The sequence below is a fragment of the Phyllopteryx taeniolatus genome, chromosome 1 (genome assembly GCF_024500385.1).
Source record: "Phyllopteryx taeniolatus isolate TA_2022b chromosome 1, UOR_Ptae_1.2, whole genome shotgun sequence".
Lineage (NCBI taxonomy): Eukaryota > Metazoa > Chordata > Actinopteri > Syngnathiformes > Syngnathidae > Phyllopteryx > Phyllopteryx taeniolatus.
The window spans coordinates 18,744,799-18,766,577 of NC_084502.1; the positions used below are offsets into that span (position 1 = coordinate 18,744,799).

Below are 21,779 nucleotides of genomic sequence, written 5' to 3' on the forward strand. Positions count from 1 at the left end.
GTGAGCAACATCAACTCACTCCTGGGCTCTCTCACCACTCGGTGGAGAGGAGATGTCTTTCAATATTTTAAGCAGCCTGGGCTAATCTTTCCCACTCGGGTTTGTCTTAAAAGCGTTGCTGTGGGAATACAGACCGAACGACAGTATCGCAGCTGCTCAAACAGGCACAAGTATAATCATTGTGATGTGAACACTATTGTTTTGTGTAACTGTGCGCGCGCGCTGATGTACAGACTAGTCGACTAGTAGACTTTACTACCCCACAATGAGATTGTTTTTGTCTTGAGGAGGAAGCAGAGCCGGTTACTGCAACAAGTAATAGCACGGAATGAAATTAGTCCGTCACCTTAATTCATTTAAATTGTCTTCTATTTCTAAATATGCAGCTTTGGTAAGTGAGGGAGACCCATTAAAGGCTCAAAACACCAGGCTCAAAACAGGATTTTGAACACATTTTCAGCCCTTACCAGTAGACTCTACACCGATTTGATCGACCTGATCGGTATCGGACGATAATTAGCATTTTATGCTGATCGGCTTTTATGTCATAATTCGCCGATCCAATCAATGACGTCATTGATTGGCTCCGCAAAAGACATTTAGAAGAATCACCTTCATTGTCATGAACATGCATGGATGTACACAAAATTTGTTCTCTGCATTTTACCCATCACAGTGAACACACACACTTGTTAGTGGGACACACTGGAGCAGGGGGCAGCTGAAGCACCCGGGGAGCAGTTCGGGGTTTCAGTGTCTTGCTCAAGGACACCACAGCCGTGAATCCGGAGGATGTTGGCGGATGGTCCGGTTGGGATCTTGAAGCTAGGTCCCCCACGGTGGCACGCGATAATCTTAACCATTGGGTCACGGCTGCCCATCGCCCGTTATTCCACGTTGCCATCGTGCACAGTATATTTGAATCCAAACGCTGGTTTATTTGTAGCCTTGTCGCATGTCTTTTGACGTAGTACTGTAAATATCTGACAACCAATAAAATTATTTTAAAAAAGACATGTCGGCGGTGTGGGACAGACAACACGTAATGCCCGGATCAGACTCCAAGACAAATCTGGTCTTTCACGATTGCACTCTGTCAGACTACTGCAATACAATCTTTATTTGGTATTCCAATACCACCGCATCCTGTCTTTTATGATCATTGGGCTTCATCTTGTCAACTCAAATGCGACTGGATAAACTCGTTACCACGGCCACGACAACATCAATCGATCGCGTCGTGTGTATTATAAGAACAAAATGGGAAAAAAACGTGTGCTGGTGGTCACCGGTGCTCGGGAGAGTACTTTAATTCAAGGCTTTCTTGAGGTATGTTCACATACTTTTAATACGATACGGCTCGCAAGCAGGGAACAAAACGCAATGTAGCTTAGCAACCTAGTGCTAGCACTAACGGTTGTCCCGGCATTCTGTCGAATCATGCTCTAAAGTTTCAGTGCGTGTGAAGTAATTGAATTACAATAAAGTAATTTATGTGTGCCCTGCGATTGGCTGGCAACCAGTTCAGGGTGTACACAGCCCCGCCTCTCGCCCAAAGACAGCTGGGATAGTCTCCAGCACGTCCGCGACCCTAGTGAGGATAAGTGGTCCAGAAAATGGATGGATGGACATTTACCACCAAGAAATTAATGTTGTGTTTAAACAAACACCGAATAACACAAGAAAAAAATTACAAATTGCTAACTTAAATAACGCCAAATAAATGAATGTGAACTATAATGCAAACACTTACCAAATAAAGGACATTTCAATCACAATATAATAGCTTACTTAAACAAGAAATAGGGTCGTAACAAATCAACAGAAGTAACAAGTGTTAAGTTGGCAGTTTGCGCTCTTCACTGGAGCATTGCATTTTACATTCAGTAGGTTCTAAAAAAATATTGCAAAGCCTCCTCAAAATGTACGTCCACAAGATCGTGTCCATTAACAGATACTTTGAAGCAGGCGGCCAGGGGTTCTCCTTGTCAGCTATTGCGGAGGTCTGTTTTCACATGATTAATTGAAAAAATAAAACTAAAAATAACTGTCAAAACTGCACCCATAAAAACAGGTTTAAAAGATTGTTTTGCTCATTAAAATGATGCTCTTACCGTATTTACTGTTAAAAAATGAGTGTGAGAGATATTTGTTCCTTGTGGTGCTCTGTGGTGACAAGCCGGCCGTTCCAAGTCGCCTTTTCTGTAAACCTCTGCTCCAAACTCAAGAAACTTCTTCCTGGGCCTTTCTTAGCTGTAGAACTGCTCTAAGTGCTGGAGGACTCTGCATCTTTTTGCACAATTGTAAAAAAAAAAAAATGTACCGGCATTACCAGATAACTAGTAACCCTTTACTGCTCAGTGACTGTTTTTTTGTCAATGTCTTTATGTCTCCAAAGTGTTCTGTCAATTGACTGTCGTACTAGAGCGGCTCCAACTACCGGAGACAAATTCCTTGTGTGTTTTTGGACATACCTGGCAAATAAAGATGATTCTGATTCTGATTTACAGCATGTTGCCATGTGTCCTTAGGACGAGTTTTTTTTCGTGATTCGCTTGAAATAATTTTCAATATTCATCTGTGTGAATGAGAAGTCATTCGCAAGCAGAACCACTCCATGCAATAACGAACATAGTGCGAATTACTACTGTCTATGCTCATGTTTAGCTTCTAGCTACGTTAACAGAATCATTAATAATGAATTAATTAATATAAGATAAATTGGACCGTCCCCAACATCTGGACTTGTTTGGTGAAATATGATTTTTTATTTATTTTTTGTGATGGCATTACTTGTTTACCTTCGTCTGTTTGTGTCCCCCGCGAGTCGCGCTGGCGCCCTGCTTCGTCTTGAGCCTCTTCTTCTCTGGCAGACCAAGCTGCGTGTCTTGGCGGAGGCGATGCATAACGCCACCTATTGACACGTTCACAGCGAGGACAAATAGAAAGCGGCAAAATCTATGAGTGGCGGCCAAAATTCATTTGTGGCGGCCCACCAGAAATAAATGTATATGTGGGCCCAGAACGAGGACACGTTTCCCCGTTTGGCCAAGTTGTGCAAACGTTACCGGGCTGTCCCAGCGGCAAGCACATAGAGCAAAAGGCTTTTTATCTTTGGCTAGAAATAACATATCTTGACAACGGCCTAGTTCTTCACCCAGCCCATGTCCATGCTCTTGTTTTCTAAGGTGTTAATTCTGAATAAATTCAGTGTATGAGCTGTCTATTGTTGGTGAATATATATTATTCCCAAGCATTCCCTCCTCTTAAATATAGTACTGTACTGAAAAACCATCAATGATGTGTTCAGTGACTAGTCGACATCGACTCGACTTTCATTACATTAGTGTGGCAAATATGAAGTCGTGCACGCCACAATGTACCTGAGCTAATCCACCTGGTGACACTTCCACTCACCTGCTTTCGATGCCCTCCCTTGTTTTCATGAGAGTTTTGGCATGGTAAGGACAATGGCAGCCAGCTGCACAATGCCACCGTGGTGAAAGCACTCAAAATGTGTCCCTAATTCAGCATGTATGAACGAACCTTATCAGCGGTAGCACAGCGCCACAGTTGCAGTCAGGACGTGATTGTGGTACTGAGCAGCCTTTTCGGACGCTCGCTGTATGAGTAAGAGTTTTTACGCTTCACTGTTCCCTTTATCTCTCGCCCTGTTATTGTCGACCCGCCTTCCTGCCCGCTTTCGTTCGTCGCTCGCCACTCTTTTGTTTCCCCGTGCCTTTTGCAGCCAAGGACTCACTCTTTGGACCCACCATTGTGTGCGGTAATGAAGATTAGCCAGTCTGCCTCACACAATGGGGTCCCCTACATCCGGAGCACACACTCCCCAAATCCCACCGCAAACTATAAAACCGCTGTTGTCACCGACCCCCCCTGCATGAACGTCCCCCCCACACACACGTCACGTGCATGTTGGAGTGAAATGGCTAAAATGTCTTGTGATTAGATTAGGATGGTTTTGACAGCTAAGAGGGGCCACTCAGCCAATGGTGCGCGGATAAACAACAGCTCACCTAAATCCAGTTCAAAAGACTTCCCCTCCCTGGCGCTGTGTCTGTAGGATTATACCTCCCCCTTCCCCGCCTTTGCCTCCATCCTCTTTGCCATTCTCCTCTCTGCTGCATCTTCAACCTTCCTCTCCATCGTTCCTCTTCTGTCTTGAGCTCTCTATCCTCTTACACACTCATTTCTCAAATGATCGTCCTTAGTACCAGAACAAAAATACATTTTCCACTCTTTGTGACGCGCCTTTCAGACAGATTTTCTTCGGTCTTTATGTGCTGTACACTTGTTGTACCCCGAGCCCTCCTGAACTCTGTGTGCATCTCAAGGTTAGCAGAACTGCATGAGTTCAATCGGTTTACATGTCATGCAAAACACACATTATCCATCTGTGATGTTTCTTATAAAATACTATTCTTGACATTTCTGGGGATGCAGAAAGAAGAGAAGAATGAAAGGAATGTCTCAGTTTCAAGCCCTAAATTGTAAAACAATTGATTCAAAGACAAAATACTTCTTGTGCGATTCATCTAAGCAAAAAATAATGCCCAATACATGAGGGACTCATCTTTTTACACGTTCTTGTGCTTCATCCCCTCAAAACCTATCAGCAAATTGTGATTTAACAAGGGGTGATATGTGTTATCAGCCTGGTGCCCACTCAATCTGAAAGCGCCACAAGACTTTGACGGAAGGGCCTGACGTTGGCACTGATTAGCACTGCCGGGCTAATGTCTCCTGATAAGGCCGTGTGTGTAATTAAGCTGTTTCCGCCACGTTATCTGTAGCTACTAGGTAAGGCTCGATTGCTGGCAGAGACGGAGCTGTTCGTCGATCAGGAGTATCTCTTCCTCGCTATCTTCAACTCTAATCTGCAGTGTAATGTTCGGAGATCTTTCACCCCTCGTGCTACCCTCCTTTCTTTCTTTACGTCTCACCTCTCAGAAGACAGATTAAATGAGCTTCCTCTCTCCCCTGTAGCTCCCTTCTCTTTGTATCTTTCCTTCCTCTTTTTTTGCTCCTGAGCCCCATCAGAGCCTCTAAAATCCCTCCTGGCCAAAATACACCCCTGCCAGTGGTGGGTAATGTAAGGGGCGTAGAGGAAAATTAAGCGTTGCTCCTCTTGGAGCCCTGCAGGCTGCTTCGCCATGATGATCCTGTGCTGCTCTCTGAGGAGGCTGCAAAGGGTGTATGGGCAGGGGGGCTTAGCAGAAAAGGGGGGGAGGGGGACTCCTCCCCTTTTCTGCTTTTTTTTTTTCGTGCATGCAGGTGGGGGCGCGCCCTGTAAGTATTGCTCAGCGAACCTATAGATTACAGTCTGTCTGCTGCGACTGCCGCCGCTGATGAGCTCTATGCAGGCATCATTCCCTATCGATTAGTCACTGCAATGCAAACACACACACGTACGCGCACACAAAGGATGATGGCGAGATGGTCAGCGCCGAGGGCTGCAGGTCATTTAGCTGTCATCTCAAAGTGATGGCTCAGCCCAAGATCAATGGGAGGCCTGTAGCACCTCGCCACTTTGAGACACACACAGCAGGACTCTGCAGCAAAAGAATAAGACAGTAAAGTTAACCCTGACTTCTTAAATAAATAAAACCAAGTGCTCATCTTTAACAGCCATTTATTTTTTCCCATTTGTGGATAACCTTCACAAGTGTGATGCCATAAGACAAAGCGGCAAAGCAAATTCTGTTGCATCCAAAATGACTCCAGAGCACAGTTTGTTTTTTAAATATTTTATCGATCTGTGACTTGCCATTAACAGGATGTCGCTTGTTATGCTAAATAATGCACAATCGATGTTGTCTTAGAATTTACATCAGGAAAAAAAATCCATATTACTCAGCAATAGTGCAGCCTCTAGAAGGACAACGCAGATGGATTGGTTCCCCCTCCCATCCCATGTAAACCTCTTTGCATTTAAATGCAGTCCAACGCTTTTTATGTTATTCATAACACCTTGTCTCTATCACAGTATCTGTAAAAACTAAGCATCCTAAAATTAATGAGCCATATCCATCCCATTACATTTATCTGTTTAGTGGTGTTTTGGGTGCTCCTTTAGGGCATTAAGCATGCTCCTCTGTTCATATTTATAACCCAGACTTTTTATTAGCGGCGTAGCGGGGAGCTAACAGTTGGGAGGCAGCCTGCGCTTTGATGGCGATGGCAGGCGGGTGGAGGGAGGCAACGGGGGAGAGGGCATCAGCTGCCAAGCCCAGGTCCCCCGCAAAAGAGAGGAGGTGAGGCTGAGCCTGGTTTGCAGGCAGGCAGGCTGTCTGTCTGGTGTTGTCACACCTGCTGTATTTAAAACTGGAGTTGTGTATGTACAATATGCCTACGGATCATTTTAATGATTTCTAAAGCATTTTGGGAATTTACTTTTAGAGGAGCATTGATCAAAGTAAGCTGAAGGGGATCGTAAAGAAAATTAAATGCTATAAACTACGCAAATCTAAGTAAAGAAAGCCTTGTACAAATATGTGCCATTACTCGGCGAGCTACACCCATTCAAACAGATTAATGGACTTAAAGGCAGACAAATGCCTTTTTAATTTCCCTTTTGTACTGCAAATACTTGTTCCATCATGTAATTTTTCATAATCAAGGTGCAGCAACTCAAGCAAAAATGTACGAAGTGCAGCCAAGTGATGCACAGCTGAGAATACTCAAGCTAGTGAACCTGCGCACGAAACACAAAAAAGCTTAAATTGTTGGTATAAATAAGACAACAAAGCAAGTTTCTTTCTTTCTGTGTGACAGAGAATGGAAGAAACTGTACTCTGGACATGGATGAGTACATCACAGCCAAAGTAGCATTGGCAAAACAAATCACTGTTCAGCATTTTGAACTGATTCTCTGGGAAAGCGTATATTCACTTTTAATGTGTCCAGCAGAGTTGCAATAGTTTCTTCATAACTCACAGATATAAAGATGTTGAAATTATCTTTTTCAAAGAGTACAAGTAGTTGATAAGCATGCATACACTGTATTATTTCTTTACAAAGTGCTATTGCTAACTAATGGCTAGTCATTTCAGCCTGTGTGAATTTGGGTTGTTTTCAAAGGCGTCTGTACAAAAAACATCTGTCCAACCATTTTCTTTACTGCTTATCCACATTGGGGTCTGGTCTGTTTGGTCTGAAGAAGAGAAGAAGAAGAAAAAACATTCACATTTTTTACTACGTTGTACACATAAGAGTTCACTCAGATCAATTTTTATGATAAATCCTGTCTCAACATTACCATTCACCCATACAGCTAGCATTTATTTTTTATTTTATTTTTTGCCAAAAGCATCAATGGTTTTGTGAGAGTCAAACGATTCAAGACAGGGACTACCAGGTCGCCAGATTGCCACAAATGTACCGTCACTGCCACCACCTTTCACTCAGTGGTTGGCAGCTGGAATAGCCAGCGGATTGTCCCACCTCATCCTGGCCCATGTAAAGGAATCATCCCAAAAAAGCCCATGAGGAGAATGGAACTTGGCTTTGTGCAGAACCAATAAATGTCGGCACTCCAGACAGGGGCTCCGCCAAGAAGTCTTTCACACACACACACGCACACACACACTCACACACACAAACACACACACGCACACACAGGGACACACACTTTAGGGCAGTGGTGCCCAAACTTTTTTGCCCCAGGATCTACTTTTCAAGCAGCCGACCTCCCGCGATCTACCTTTTTTTGGGGGGGTGGGGGCCATGTCTCCGGTTTGAGAGTGCAGAGCGCTATCAGTGAGCTAAAATTCTGGGCCGCCGACACAGCTCAGCAACTATGTATGTTGATGTACCTTGCATCACCGCTTGAGCCAATCTTGCACAACACAACATAATTAAGAATGTAATTTTTTTTTTGTCATTACCTGAGTTTACTCCGATGACTTGCACTGAAGTGAATCAGCCAGGGAGGCGTAGTCAGTCTCGTATTTTCCATGCACAGTCCTAAAATGCCCCCACTCATTTTTATACCCTTTCTTAAGTTTAAGAGAAAACACCGAGAGAGAAAAATTGGAGGCAACTCACTGACTAGCTTGTTAGTTTTGACACACTAACTGCGCATCTGCAGTTACCTTTTAGCAGCGTTGTTTGCGCATGTGCGTTACTTAAGTGTCATAAAATTCAGATATCATCTATTATATAGGTATATCAATCAAGCAACCGGATGGATGATAGGCTGATGTCTTTTTTTTTTTTTTATGTCACGCGATGTCATGCGATCTACCAATACTACCTTGCAATCGACTCATTGAGCACCCCTGCTTTAGGGCATCAGATCAGCAAGAGGTTTGTTTATGCATAAGCATACAGTAGATGTTTGCACAAAAATACAAGCATTGAATAATTACACTCAGAGCAGCATACATTGACCACATGACACCAGCGCTGCATGCTGCACGGCCATAGACACACACACAGGCTGCTGATCAACTACATGACCTTCTCTCAAACAATATTAATGTCACCACCTAGGGGCATGGATGTGGTGTGGGGGTGGTGCCTGATGGAGTGACAGGAGGAAAGAAGTGGAGAAAGCGAGTGCAGCGGCCACAACCCACACATAAGTTGCACACGCTTCACCTCATGCAGTGTTACAGTGGAGATGCCTTTGCTTCACCATGGAACGTAACCTTGTATTTAGCGTGTGGTTTTTTTTGCACCTGCATGCTGCTGTGTGTGTGCGAGGCCCACTGACAAGACCATCTTACACCAAATGTCACACTTCCCAAAAGGATTCACTCCGCCATTCCCCCTGCAGAGAAAATGAAGTCAAGACCTTCCTCAGCTCTTTGGCTTCTTTCCCTGTTGCCCCTGTTGCTCTACTCACTTTCCACTTTCCTCTCCCTACCACTTATTCACTTCTATCCTCTTTTCTGTCTGCTTGGACTATCTCCCACACACACTCTTACCTTGGTTTGCAGTCCTCAGCACTTTGCTGGAGAAATTCCTCTCTGAGTGCCTGGTTTAGGTGGATAATTAGTGCTCACCTTGAGAGAGGAAGCAGCCACAATAAGAGGACTTAAAATGAAGCAAAACAGGCTGTGGAGAATAATAGGACATGGCCACAGATATGAAACATCACTCCTTACATTACCAAAATGTTTGTCATTTATTTGCTATATATACATCATTTGGTAATATAAAGTTATATAGTTAGTTAAATACATAGTTATTTTCTAAATTCCTAACAGTGAGGAAGAAATCATGTAGGCGTGTGGCACAGAGAGGAGGTGGGTGGTCTTGAGTTGCTTTTAATTTGATGTCAGTATGCAAATCGTGTAAACATTGCAAAAAAAAAAAAAAAATCCGCTTTTGTTCCTGGAAGACACATTCCCTTAGCAACAGACCCCACCCTCCCCCAAAAAGAGGAGGAATGTGTGATTTTATTTTTATAAGGTGCAAACAAGGAGGGAAGGATGGAAGCCGAATGGGGGAACGAGGGAGGGGGGGGGGGGGGGGGTGTAAATGTTTCTGATGTGTTCAGTCTGTACAACCTTATTTCTTATAATGGGACCAGCTACTCTGTGTGTCAGTGCCTATTTACACACAAATGAAGTGGGGAGTAGTACGCACCCGCCAGAGCTGCTCGCTTCCATCTCAGCTGTCAAAACGGGTTAGTGGATACAAGTGAAACACAACGATCCCTGGGATCAAACCGGCGCCGTCTGCCCGCACATAATAGCTTTATCCTTGGACATTGGACGCCTCACTCCCTGGCCAGCTCGCCTCATAGAAGCGTGACAACATAGTGTAAAGTAATAGACTCCTCAGGACGCCAGTGTGCATAAATCAGGGGTCTTTTGTTTGGCATCTATGATTAGGTGCCTGGAGTAATTGGGAAGAGGATCCTACAGCTGAATAAATCTTCCAATCCATGCATGCTCGTCACAGCACAATAAAATGTTGTTTAGTAAGGATTGTATGCAGTTTAGGACGTCTCCTATTACGCTCGCAATCAATCAGCATGTAATCACTGTCAAAACTTTCTAGCAAAGTGTGTGAGCGCACCTGTGGCAGCTGAACAAGTGGAGTGCCCCACAAGCGCATGATGGCATATCCAATGATGGATGTTTATTAAGTTGGATTGGAGAGTGAGCACTGTCATGTTTTTCTTTCTCCCAGACCTGCCTCGAGTTGGAGCGATATCTGCAGACGGAGCCCAAGCGTCTGTCCGAGCTCTTTGACCATGACTTGGATGGACTCTTGACCCCGGCCTACCTGAAGGATGATGGCGAGGAAGACCTATCTGACGTTCTCCTCCCCAGCATACATGAGCCGCCGAGCCCACCAACAGTGATACTCTGCCCCACACGGAAGAACTTGCCCTCCACTACATCAATAAAAACTGAACCGAAGGTACCAGAACCCACAGAAGGGATGGAAGGAGTTCACCAGGCCCAGCTAAGTGCAGTCACCTCCCTGACGCCCCCCTCATCGCCAGAACTGGGTCGGCATCTTGTGAAACCCAGCCCGTCCCTAACAGCGTCTGCTGATGGGGCGCTCACCCTCAAGCTGGTGGCCAGGAAGGTGGGGCTTAGCGCTGCTCGACTGGTGGCGGCACACCCGCTCCCCGTCCAGGTAAAGGAAGAAGACGAGGGAGTATCGTGCGTGCTCGGTGAGCTGCCGGAGAATAAGAAGAGGATCCACCGCTGTCAGTTCAATGGCTGTAGGAAGGTTTACACCAAGAGCTCCCACCTAAAGGCCCATCAGAGGACACACACAGGTGAGAACCTTTATTAGCCTGAGGAAATTTCTGATGGCGAGTCATTACTACATTCACATTCATGACTTCCATTCCTCATGTACACATCTTTTTATGTTTTCGATGTACATCCATTTTTGGTAGGCTTCTTTTGTTGTAATACATTTCCACATTTTCCATTTTTGGTGAAGAATGAGCTGAAATATGAACTGAAAACTTCTTTTTATAGTGGGGAAATAATATCACTTCTCTTGTCCCACGCTTTCTACTAGAGCCCTGTCTCCAGTGACAAGGTTGTTGACGAGAGCGAATGGGGGAGGGTCCCAATGCCATAACTCTCACTCCTCCATCTCCATCCCAAACCACTCAGACCCCTGTCGGAGAACTATCCTCCGTCTGAGTAACTGCTCAGTGATGGATGGATTGACCTGGATAGCCTGCCTGCCATTCCTAGCTTTATTTCCAACACTTACACCCCCACGCACATCCCACTTCCCCCTACTGAAGCATCCCGCAGGTCTAGGTCAGAGGCTGCCCACCTTTTGCTGGGGCTGTAATCATCCAGAAACTAAAAATATGTTGCAGACATAACTGTTATGGAGGCAAGTCATGGTATGGTGGCTTATATTGTCGTGTGTTAGGTCACGCCTTGCCATCATCGAAAGCCATCTTTCCAGACCTGGATATGGCTTGTGTGGGAGAGATGGAGATACAGTAGCTCTGTCAGTTAAGTCAATGACACAGTATAACCTACTGAACTCAGCGAAGAAGGTTGAAGAAAAAAACTAAGTCGCTGTTACATGACAAGTCTTCACTTGGCTCAATTTACTTGGTTGGTATTGCCACTTGAGCACCTGCTCGTAAAGCAGTAATTCTCAATTGGTGGGTCCAATGGGTGGGTCACTGAGCCATATTAGAGGGCCACTGACAGCTATTAAGAAATTGTGGGGGATCCTCGGTTTAAAACGGTACCGACATACGACATTTTATATTTTATTTATGAACACCGCGCAATGAAGTATTTTGCACGACATCAAGGCACTATCAGTTACCGCCATAATTTGTTACTGATTTTCATTTGATTGTTTTATATCTGCAGTATGTCCTAGCCCATAAGTGTTTTTCATACAAATAAAATGTACAATTTACTGATATGAGTCAACTGCTACATTAGCATAGTTTAGCGAGAGAATATGGCACGTTGCGATTTACCTCCAAATTTGGGTTACATCACTGCTATAGGAGCAGAACTGTCGTAAACTGAGGACTCCATGTACAGTGAAATATTTAACGTGCATGCCAGGTTGCACTTGCCCTTTATTTTGAAAATACGGTGTGACAGAGGAGTTTATGGTGGAGGTGGGACTGCATCAGGGATCAACCCTGATCCCCTTCAGGGCAGTTGGTGTTAGAGAGGAGGATGGAAAAGGATGACACGCTATGGCGACCCCTAACGGGACAAGCCGAAAGGAAAAGACAAAGAAGAAACATAATTTTGACAGGCATGTATCAGAAATGTTATTACCGGGTATTTGTCGTGTAAAGATACATGTATTCCTATTCGGTACACCTCTGTACCATCACGAGTTCCTACACAGAATGTTGAAGTTAAGGGACAGGAAGCTAGTTGCTTCACGCTGAAGCCACACAGTAAATAAACAGTGCAACTCAGCCTCTGGCTTTGGAGGTCTTCTTGGCACTTACTTAAATATCAGTGCAGATCAGAAGAAAACAATTGCGATTCAAACTTTCATAAGCATTTCAACAGCATCTTACATAACAAATTTTTATTGCATAGTTATACAGATTGTTAAAACCGTTATTGTACTTGTCTGCATCCTACATTTTCAAAAAAAAATAAAAAATAATGTTGCACTGTCCTAAAAAGAAGGGATCAGTGAGAAGATATAAGCCATATTTTCTGCAATTGATATATTCAATTTTACTATATTCATTTTTGTACATATTTGTTATGTTCAACCTCAGTTTCTTAAAAGGTTGTTCTGAAAGGTCCTTTTAAATATACAGTAAGTAGTGGCCGTTGTATTTAAAAATATGCTTAACTATTAAAAAAAATAATAAGAATTAAAAGGCTAGCTGAATGCCCTAAAGGCTAAAAAAGAATCAATAGGAGACTGGTGGACCCATGAAGTAAATGCAGGTGTACCGTTAGGCAGGTGCAAGTACAAGTTATTCGCAACCCTCTTTGCCACTGGCAAAACTGTACAATGTACATGTTTGCGTTGTCACGCTTTATGACTAAAGTCGGCTTATCTGTGCCTTGTTTGAGAGCAAGAAAACTCTCTCTGTATGCCTTTCTCCTTTTATGCACTCCATAGATGTACTGGAGGCACCAGAAACACTAAAATAAAGATACACGAATTGATTTCACCTGGAAAGTATATTTGCCTTCAAAACGGGTAAACATAATGTCAAGTGAGTTAACCAGGAAAAAAAGTCAAGTCAGAAATTTTGAGCTACCGTAATTTTTTACACACACCATTATAAGACACAGTCCATATTTTTACGGTTTATGCCTAAAAAAAACAACAAAAAACAAAGCACTGTGCTCTAATATAACACGCACTAAAATTTATCTTAAACCTTACTCTCTCAGTTTTAATGAATGGAATTTCAGTATTTTCACAACAAATACACGATTGTGTCTCTTAAACTGATGCGGGAAGACCTTTTGCTTCACATATGCAAATTACTCAATTTCTGACCTTGGCTGCATTCATGTGCTCATACACTTTTGTCGGATCAAGTTTAGCAAGTGCTAAGCCGAGTAGACAAGAACGCGTTACGGAAGTTTGAAAAACCTTATTTGAAGGGAAGCAATAAGCTTATGGATCAGATGTGTTGCAATCATGAGACATTTTTAGCGAGACAAAGTATTTTAAGTATTTTGCTTGCATTCGTGAATGATATGCACCTGAATATTTTGAGCTTATTTAAAAGCAAAAATGTGTGTGTTAAAATCAAGAAGTTACGGTACTCAAGTTGACCCACCACAAGACAATCAGATTTATAATCAAACAGCACATAAATCAAGTGTTTTAGTCACAGACGTAGATGGAAAAGGGTGATGTATTAAAGAGTGAAGCCACACAAGGCAACACGAAGGCACAATCCTCTTTGGGAAGCAACAGCTGTACCACAAGCTCCCCCAGTCACTGCGCTATTATCCTGACACGTTTAAAGATGTCATTACTCAAATCCTCTTTTTCTTACTGGTTATTTCCATAAATTACTGCCGGAGAAAAGGGGACGATTTAATCTGGAATTAGACTGCTCGTCATGGAATAGCGGTACCCTGTAGAGTTTTTTGGTGAATAGGCTTATGGCAGATAAGGCGAGGTACAATTAGATAGGGAGCAGGTTGACGGAACAGCTAAAACACAAGGCTGCTCAAGTTATTCTTCCTCTGTCGCTCATTCAACATCCTCCATCACCTTCCTCTTTGCTCTCCTGTGTCTCTCTTCACAAAAATACTTGCACTCCAGTTCTAACTTGACGCTGGGGTAGCTGCTTCACTGTAATTTAACACCGTTAGACACATTAGCTTCCAATGTGTAGTACTTATACAAGTCAACAGTGATGCGTAACCATACCATGTGACTGTTATTGTGTAGTAACCTGGTGGGACGTGTCGGTAAACAGTGCAAACCCAAATCCTCTCTCCCTGGCTTGGGTTTATCAGGGTTATGCTCCCATCATTATATCTCTGGTCACTGCCAGTATCCATGTACAAGTCATCACCAGCTAAAAGACATCAACATGCAGTTGTTTTTACTGATTTTAAAGCATTTTATGTAAAGAAAAGTTGTCTTTTGATAGCCACATGAATATCTGAGCCGACCTCCAGGCTCTCTTTAACATGCCCCCCACCCACATCTGTAGTCTTCCTCCTTTCATGCATCTGCCCCCAACCCCACATCACTCTCTAATATCAAAGTCCGTAATACTGGTTGCAGGTCGGAGCCTGTAAAGCGCTCTCGGAGAGCCTCTCTAATGACCTCTGAGACCCAGATGCCCGGTGTTGGCTCCAGTTAATGGAGGGAATGCAATTAAGATCAACACTGGCACCTGAGAGGCTGGAGTGCATTCCCTCTGTGTGTGTGTGCGTGTGTGCGTGCGTGCGTGCGTGCGTGAGTGACACATGATATGATTACGTGACTCAGGAAACACCCAGTTATCAGATTACGGATGTGAATATATAATTTCTTATTGGATTTGATTATTCGGTGAGGCATTTTAAGGTGGAAGGGGAAAAACCATTTGGACAGCATGACATGTCTGAACAGTGTCTTCTGAACACTTTTCAGTGGATCCGGTAACAGAGGATTTATAATAATTTTAATGAAAGGAAATGATCCATAACATAAGCCATGTCATGTTTTATAAAAGTAACAAAAGCATAATCAGATTATGTTGAGAAATTTCAGCTAATCTGTTGGATTAAATCACTGATCTCCAATTTTTATTGACACTGAATGGAAGCAGTGTGTGCATTTGTATTTGTGTGTGTGTTTGAGGAGGCGAATGTACTTGTCTGGTTTGTGAGGGTATCTTGAGAAAGAAATGAGTGGGGGAGGTGGCTTCTGTTGCCAGGCAACGGTGGAGGACTCGGTGGAGGACTCGGTAGCTGAGTGGTTATTATTGCTGCAGGCACTGGTCTCTTAATGCCCCCCTTCCTCCTTCCTTCCGCACCACCACAACTACCACCTCTCACTATCCCTCCCCCTTGCTCTTTACATCTCTACAGCTACGGTTGCTAGGCAACTGCCTCCATGCTCTGCCGGCATGCCTGGTAATTGGCCGGTGGCACGGCAGCGTGCCGTTGCCAGATCCAGCCAGCTGCACTGACTACTGCCTCCTCATGTTGCATTCACCCAGCATCAACACAAACTCCTTCTCTCTGGGCCCCGTTGCTGGGCAACACAGTGAAGCATCCCACTCTCACGGGGTTTAATTGACCACAGCCCGTTGGCCCACACCTGCTGTTCTAATTGTTTCTGGGTACAGAGTAGGTTATGCATGACTTCATATTCTTTGAAGTCAACACTAATGTGATGAAAGTCGGGTTGATGTCGACAAGTCGCTGATGACATTTTTTTCAGTGCAGAACACAAAAGCACAACTAATGTTTGCACCACTTGGCCAAACAGGCAAACCTGTCTTTGTGCAAATAGTCAATGACCTCTTCAAGTGCTGTAAATGAATTCTTCGCTCTCCTTCCACTTTGATAGTGCCGGAAAAGTATTTAAAATCCGTCTTGAACTGGGCTTTTTTCTCCTTTACTGTATCCCATTGAATACCAACTCTGTGCATTAAGAAATTGGAGACAATTTAATTCAATAAAAGTGACGGGTTAATTTCATTCAGGGCACTCATCTGGTGAAGCAAGTGGCTCTGCCTCCTCCTCAACCCAAACACGGAATTAGTGACCGTCAACATTAAGCGCTAAACATCATTGTGGAGTAGTAAAATTGACTAGTCCACTAGTCTATACAACCCCTAAAACAGAGCATGAGGATGTGTTTCTTAATTTGTAATTGCTACTGTATACAGTATTTCTTATTCATAAATTCATGTTAATTAATGGGCGGCACACGGGTGCATTAGTTAACACTGTTGCCTCACAGAAATAAGATTCAGCTTGGGAGTCTAGGTTTTTGGGGTTAATTCTGTGTGATCTTTACATGCTCTCCCTATGCTTGTTTGGGTTCACTCTAGGTACTCCAGCTTCTCTCCACAGTCCAAAAATACATTTTAGGTTCATCAAGAATCATCAAGACAAAAAAATAAATAAATTCTATCTCAATGGCCTTGTTCAGACTGAAGGCGAATCCAATTTTTTTGGATCTTGAAGCTCTCCTGTTCATGCTGTCATTTGCAAGTGACCATATGTGTTTCTTTGTTGCATCCACCGGTCTGTATCGGATTTCAAGCCAAGGTTCCATGTTCCAAAAAACATGAACTGAGGTATAACCCATTGTCAGAATGCTAATTAGCATTATGTTGTAAGTAACATGAAGAAACTTTGATTTATTGAAGGGTTAATCGGCAGTTACGCTTCAAAATCCCAGTTTTCTTTGTGAGCAGCTATTCAATGGTGACACAGTGACTTCTCAATGCAGGATTTGCTTTGGTTCCCAGTGCCCTTCCCCTCCAACTACAGCCTTCCCTGCCTTTGTCTGCTTCTGAGGCCCTTCTATCACCTTCTAGCCATCTTCCCCACACGTCCTCCTCCCTCTTTTCTCCACTTCCCACCATTCTTCTTCTGTGCATTCAGCATGATCACGCACCATTGGGACATAATCAGTGTCTTTGCTTAATGTATTATTGTTGATGAAACAGGTGTTTTCGTTCCCCTCCCCCATGCAGGTGAGAAGCCGTACAAGTGCTCATGGGAGGGCTGCGAATGGCGATTCGCCCGGAGTGACGAGCTGACGAGGCATTACCGCAAACACACCGGCGCCAAACCCTTCAAGTGCAACCACTGCGACAGGTCTGTCAACTTGCCCCCTCAATCCTTCACTTTTTTTGTCTCTGTATTTTGAGTGATCACTCTTGAGCTGAGGATGATGCTTGAATACAGGTCAGTGTGTTTCTGTGAATAAAGCCTCAAGCTGACCCACTTACTTACCAGAACATTTTGTGACTGCTGCTCTGATCCCATGCGTCCTTCAGCAGAGTAAACTGACCAGCTAAGCAGTTTGCTCCACACGATATTTCAGCGTCTAAATACTTAATTCTTTGGCAGATGGATTGGGGGCCCTGGAATGAATCTTTATCCAACTCTGCATATTCCTATGCAAAAGACAATAAGATATTATTCAAGCAGCGCTGCTGTGGTGATGTGACGTAATTTGCTGTCGACTCCCTACCTTAATTAGTCACCGCGGCTCCTGTTTAATAATGAAAGACAAGCAAAATGTTAATTTGCAGCCTGGCTGCCGAAACCATCGCGCATTCAGAGGCCATTATTTGCTATAAAAAGATCACGGTTGACTGTGACACAGAAATCTTTAGCCCTGTTTTAATTACAATCCTCTGTCTGTGATCTGACCCTGGCTGACACCTCGGAGATCTCACAGCAATTTTGTCTTCAGAGGTATAGCTGCTGGAATGAAAGGGTCATTTTTGTGATCTTGTTGAAAGAGCATCCAACGGTATAAATCTGAGAGAGTTGTAGAGCATCTGCAGCATCGTAAAGATTGTTTTATGGGGCCATATTGTCCTATACATCAGTGTCAGCGATTATATTAAAAAGTAAATGCGTTGTTAGGTGTGAATAGTCAACAGAATTATGTGCATATGCTGTAAATATGATAGTTAAAGAGGCCGTTTTGAATAATAAGTATCAACGTGTAGTAGGCCGGTATACTTGGTGTGCGTTACCTGATAGCTAGCTTGCTTGTCTTGATGAGGGTCTCATGGCCATCAGAGCATCTGTCATCAGCAGGCCTCAGCTGGACACACTGTAAATACAGTAAACCCTACCCTCCCCCAATTCCCCATCTCCCTCTTGCATCTGAGCACCACCCCCGGACCCTGCAGGCGCATTCCCTAATTCGGGCTCATCTTTGTCATGTGTCGCATGGCGCCCGACCCCTCGGGCCCCGTGCAGATCCTGCTGAGATGAAGGAAAAGAGAAGACAGGCTGGGAGATGGAGGATGGGGGGGGGGGGGGGGTTTGGAGGTGAGTAGTGATAGGGGCTGAAAGACCCGCGGTGTGCCAGCTGGTGTGGTGCCCCGAGTTATGACTCATACGTTACCATCTGTCTCGCTGATCATATTCAAAAAAATATGCTTGAGTGTCTCCTGAGCCTTTCGTTCCCCCCATGTGTTTGCTACGCTGTCTGATGGCATAAGACAGCAACACACTCACACATGTACACATACATAGAACCCCAATACCAATGAAGTTGCGACGTTGTGTTAAACATAAATAAAAACAGAATACAATGATTTGCAAATCATGTTCAACCTATATTTAATTGGATACACTACAAAGACAAGATATGTAATGTTCAAACTGATAAACTTTATTGTTTTTAGCAAATAATCATTAACTTAGATCTGTCCATCTTAGATGAGCTCGGGCCCAGAGAAGTTTCTGGGTGTTGTTGATAAATGGCTTTTGTTTTGCATAGGAGAGTTTCAAGTTGCACTTACGGATGTAGCGCCGAACATTGGTTTTCTGAGGTGTCACTGATGATGTAGTGGTGCACTCGCCTGACTTTGGTGTGGCCAGCCTGGGTTCAGTTCCCACTCAGTGATGGTGCGAATGTGAGTGCGAATTGTTGTCCGTGTCTATATGTGCCCTGCGACTGACTGGCGACCAGTTCAGGGTGTAGTCCGCCTATCGCCCGAAGTCAGCTGGGATAGGCTCCATCGCCCCGTGACCCTAACCAGGTTAAGCGGTGTTGAAAATGGATGGATGGGTTTTCTGAAGGGTTCCTGAGCCCATGTGGTGATATCCTTTACACACTGATGTTGGTTTTCGGCCTTTCCGCTTACATGAAGTGATTTCTCCAGATTCTCGGAACCTTTTGATGATATTATGGACCGTAGATGAAGAAATCCCTAAATTCCTTGCAATTGTACGTTGAGGAACATTGTCCTTTAACTGTTCGACTATTTTCTCACGCACTTGTTCACAAAGAGGTGAACCTCGCCCCATCTTTGCATGTGAATGACTGAGCAATTCAGGGAAGCTCCTTTTATTTCCAATCATGGCACCCGCCTGTTCCCAATTAGCCTGTTCACCTGTGGGATGTTCCAAACAGGTGTTTGATGAGCATTCCTCAACTTTCTCAGTCTTTTTTGCCACGTGTCCCAGTTTTTTGGGAACGTGTTGCAGCCATAAAATTCTAAATTAATGATTATTTGCTAAAAACAATAAAGTTGATCAGTTATAACATTAAATATCTTGTCTTTGTAGTGTATTCAATTAAATGTAGGTTGAACATGATTTGCAAATCATTGTATTCTGTTTTTATTTATGTTTAACACTGCGTCCCAACTTCATTGGAGTTGGGGTTGTACATGCTTGCAGGTGCGACAGTAAGACACATGACTGGTGGCTGATCAGTGTATTAGCCTAACACTGATTAATCCTGACAGTCACCTCTGTTTTGCTCAAAAGAAGCAATCGGAAGTGTAAAAAAAAAAAATCTCACTTCAATTCCTTTGGATGTAAGTGTGTTTCATCACCTGTATGTGGAATATTGTAAATTGTTAAAAAAAAATGTAAACGTGGAACCTCTAAGGTTGAACACAATCTGTCCCATGTTACGCACGTTGACCTGTGGTTTGAGTAAATAATGCAAATAGAAATCATCTGTTCCAGCATAGAAATGTCAGTTGCTGACATTTATTTAATTAACATCTTCAATATTATTATCGGGTATACACATGTAATAATAAGTTACCTTCTGTTAAATAATACAAAAATGAGTCCTTTCACAATATGTGCTATCTCTGTCTGTGTTCTGTGTCTGTGTGTGTGTTTACACTGTAAAAATTCCAAGCTAAAAAAAAAAATTTATCACAACAAACCATGTGACACCCCCCTCTCTTATTCGTCACAAGAATATAAGTACAAATTGAATAAAGGGTTCACTGTACAGACTAATGAGTTATAATCAACTACAGTGCTAAAAAACACTAAATGAGCAAAACCGCCGTTTTTTTTTTTAGTAACTTGAATAATTATCTGGACAATCTAGCAGAGTACAACACACCAACAAATAGCTGAACCAAGGCATCAAATATTGAGGATGTGTCAGGAAGCTAGCGGCAAATATGTATAATCTGTAAACCCTGATGTATTTAAACATCTGTAGAAGGAGCTGAAACATGCAGTCTGGAGAAGACAGACTTCAAACCTGGCAGGTCTCTTTGAAAGTTACAAAATACGATCGGTTACAACGATTGCCTGAAAAGCTTGTCCAACAAAATATTAAATTATGAGTTATTGTATGAGTGAGTCCCCTATGTTAACACACAGTAGTTTTATACAGTCTCTGTATTCTGTATGTTCTCCTTCACTGAACAAGCCTTATTGAGGCTCATCCTTCTTTTTGAATCATTGTCACAAAATAGCCACATAAAAGGCAGAGTAAAAGCAAAACACAAATGCGAAGGTAATCATTTGATGCTCGCTGAACTGAGATCTTGTGTCTTTTGAGGCATACTTTTTTTCCTCAGGGTATTTGACTTTAGAGGTTTAAAGGATTCCACTCTTCTTGGGGGAAAAAAAAAAGTATTTTGTGAGAGGAGTTTAAGTGAACATGTAGGCGGCCGCACAGAAATAAAAATATTTTTAAAAAGATATACAGCTATGGAAAAATTCAAAAAGGGGGACCACTGCAAGATTAAATAATTAAATGAAAGAAAATTCAGAGTAGACTTCAAATGGGGGATTGGCTTTGGAACCAATGTTTTGCTGTGTCACAATCCGTTTACAGAAAATGACATGAACACAGTCTATTTGTCCTTACATGCTGGTAAGTTTATCAAAGTCCATCCATCCATTTTCTGAGCCACTTCTCCTCACTCGGGTCGCGGGCGTGCTGGAGCCTATCCCAGCTGTCATCGGGCAGGAGGCGGGGTACACCCTGAACTGGTTGCCAGCCAATCGCAGGGCACATGGAAACAAACAACCATTCGCACTCACAGTCATGCCTACGGGCAATTTAGAGTCTCCAATTAATGCATGTTTTTGGGATGTGGGAGGAAACCGGAGCGCCCGGAGAAAACCCACGCAGGCACGGGGAGAACATGCAAACTCCACACAGGCGGGGACAGGGATTGAACCCCGCACCTCAGAACTGTGAGGCTGACACTCTAACCAGTCGCCCACCGTGCCGCCAGTTTATCAAAGTGTGTTATACATTTGCGTGTACATAAACAAGGCTGGTGTTTTGCAAATGCTGCACATACACATAAAATCAGGCCATAAGAGAATTGTTTTTACCAACAGTGTTACAATTGTCACTTTTGTTTTTAGTCTCTGCGATTGGCT

The 21,779-nt window shown here is 43.4% G+C and overlaps 1 protein-coding gene across 1 annotated transcript in view; it reads left to right on the forward strand.

Annotated features, from left to right (window-relative positions):
* klf7a (Kruppel like factor 7a) overlaps window positions 1–21,779 on the forward strand; it is a 40,815-nt gene that overhangs the window by 13,421 nt on the left and 5,615 nt on the right. Inside the window, exons 2-3 of the mRNA XM_061777769.1 lie at window positions 10,162–10,762; window positions 17,132–17,255. Coding sequence (XP_061633753.1) covers window positions 10,162–10,762; window positions 17,132–17,255 — 725 coding nt within the window. The remainder of the gene's footprint in view (window positions 1–10,161; window positions 10,763–17,131; window positions 17,256–21,779) is intronic.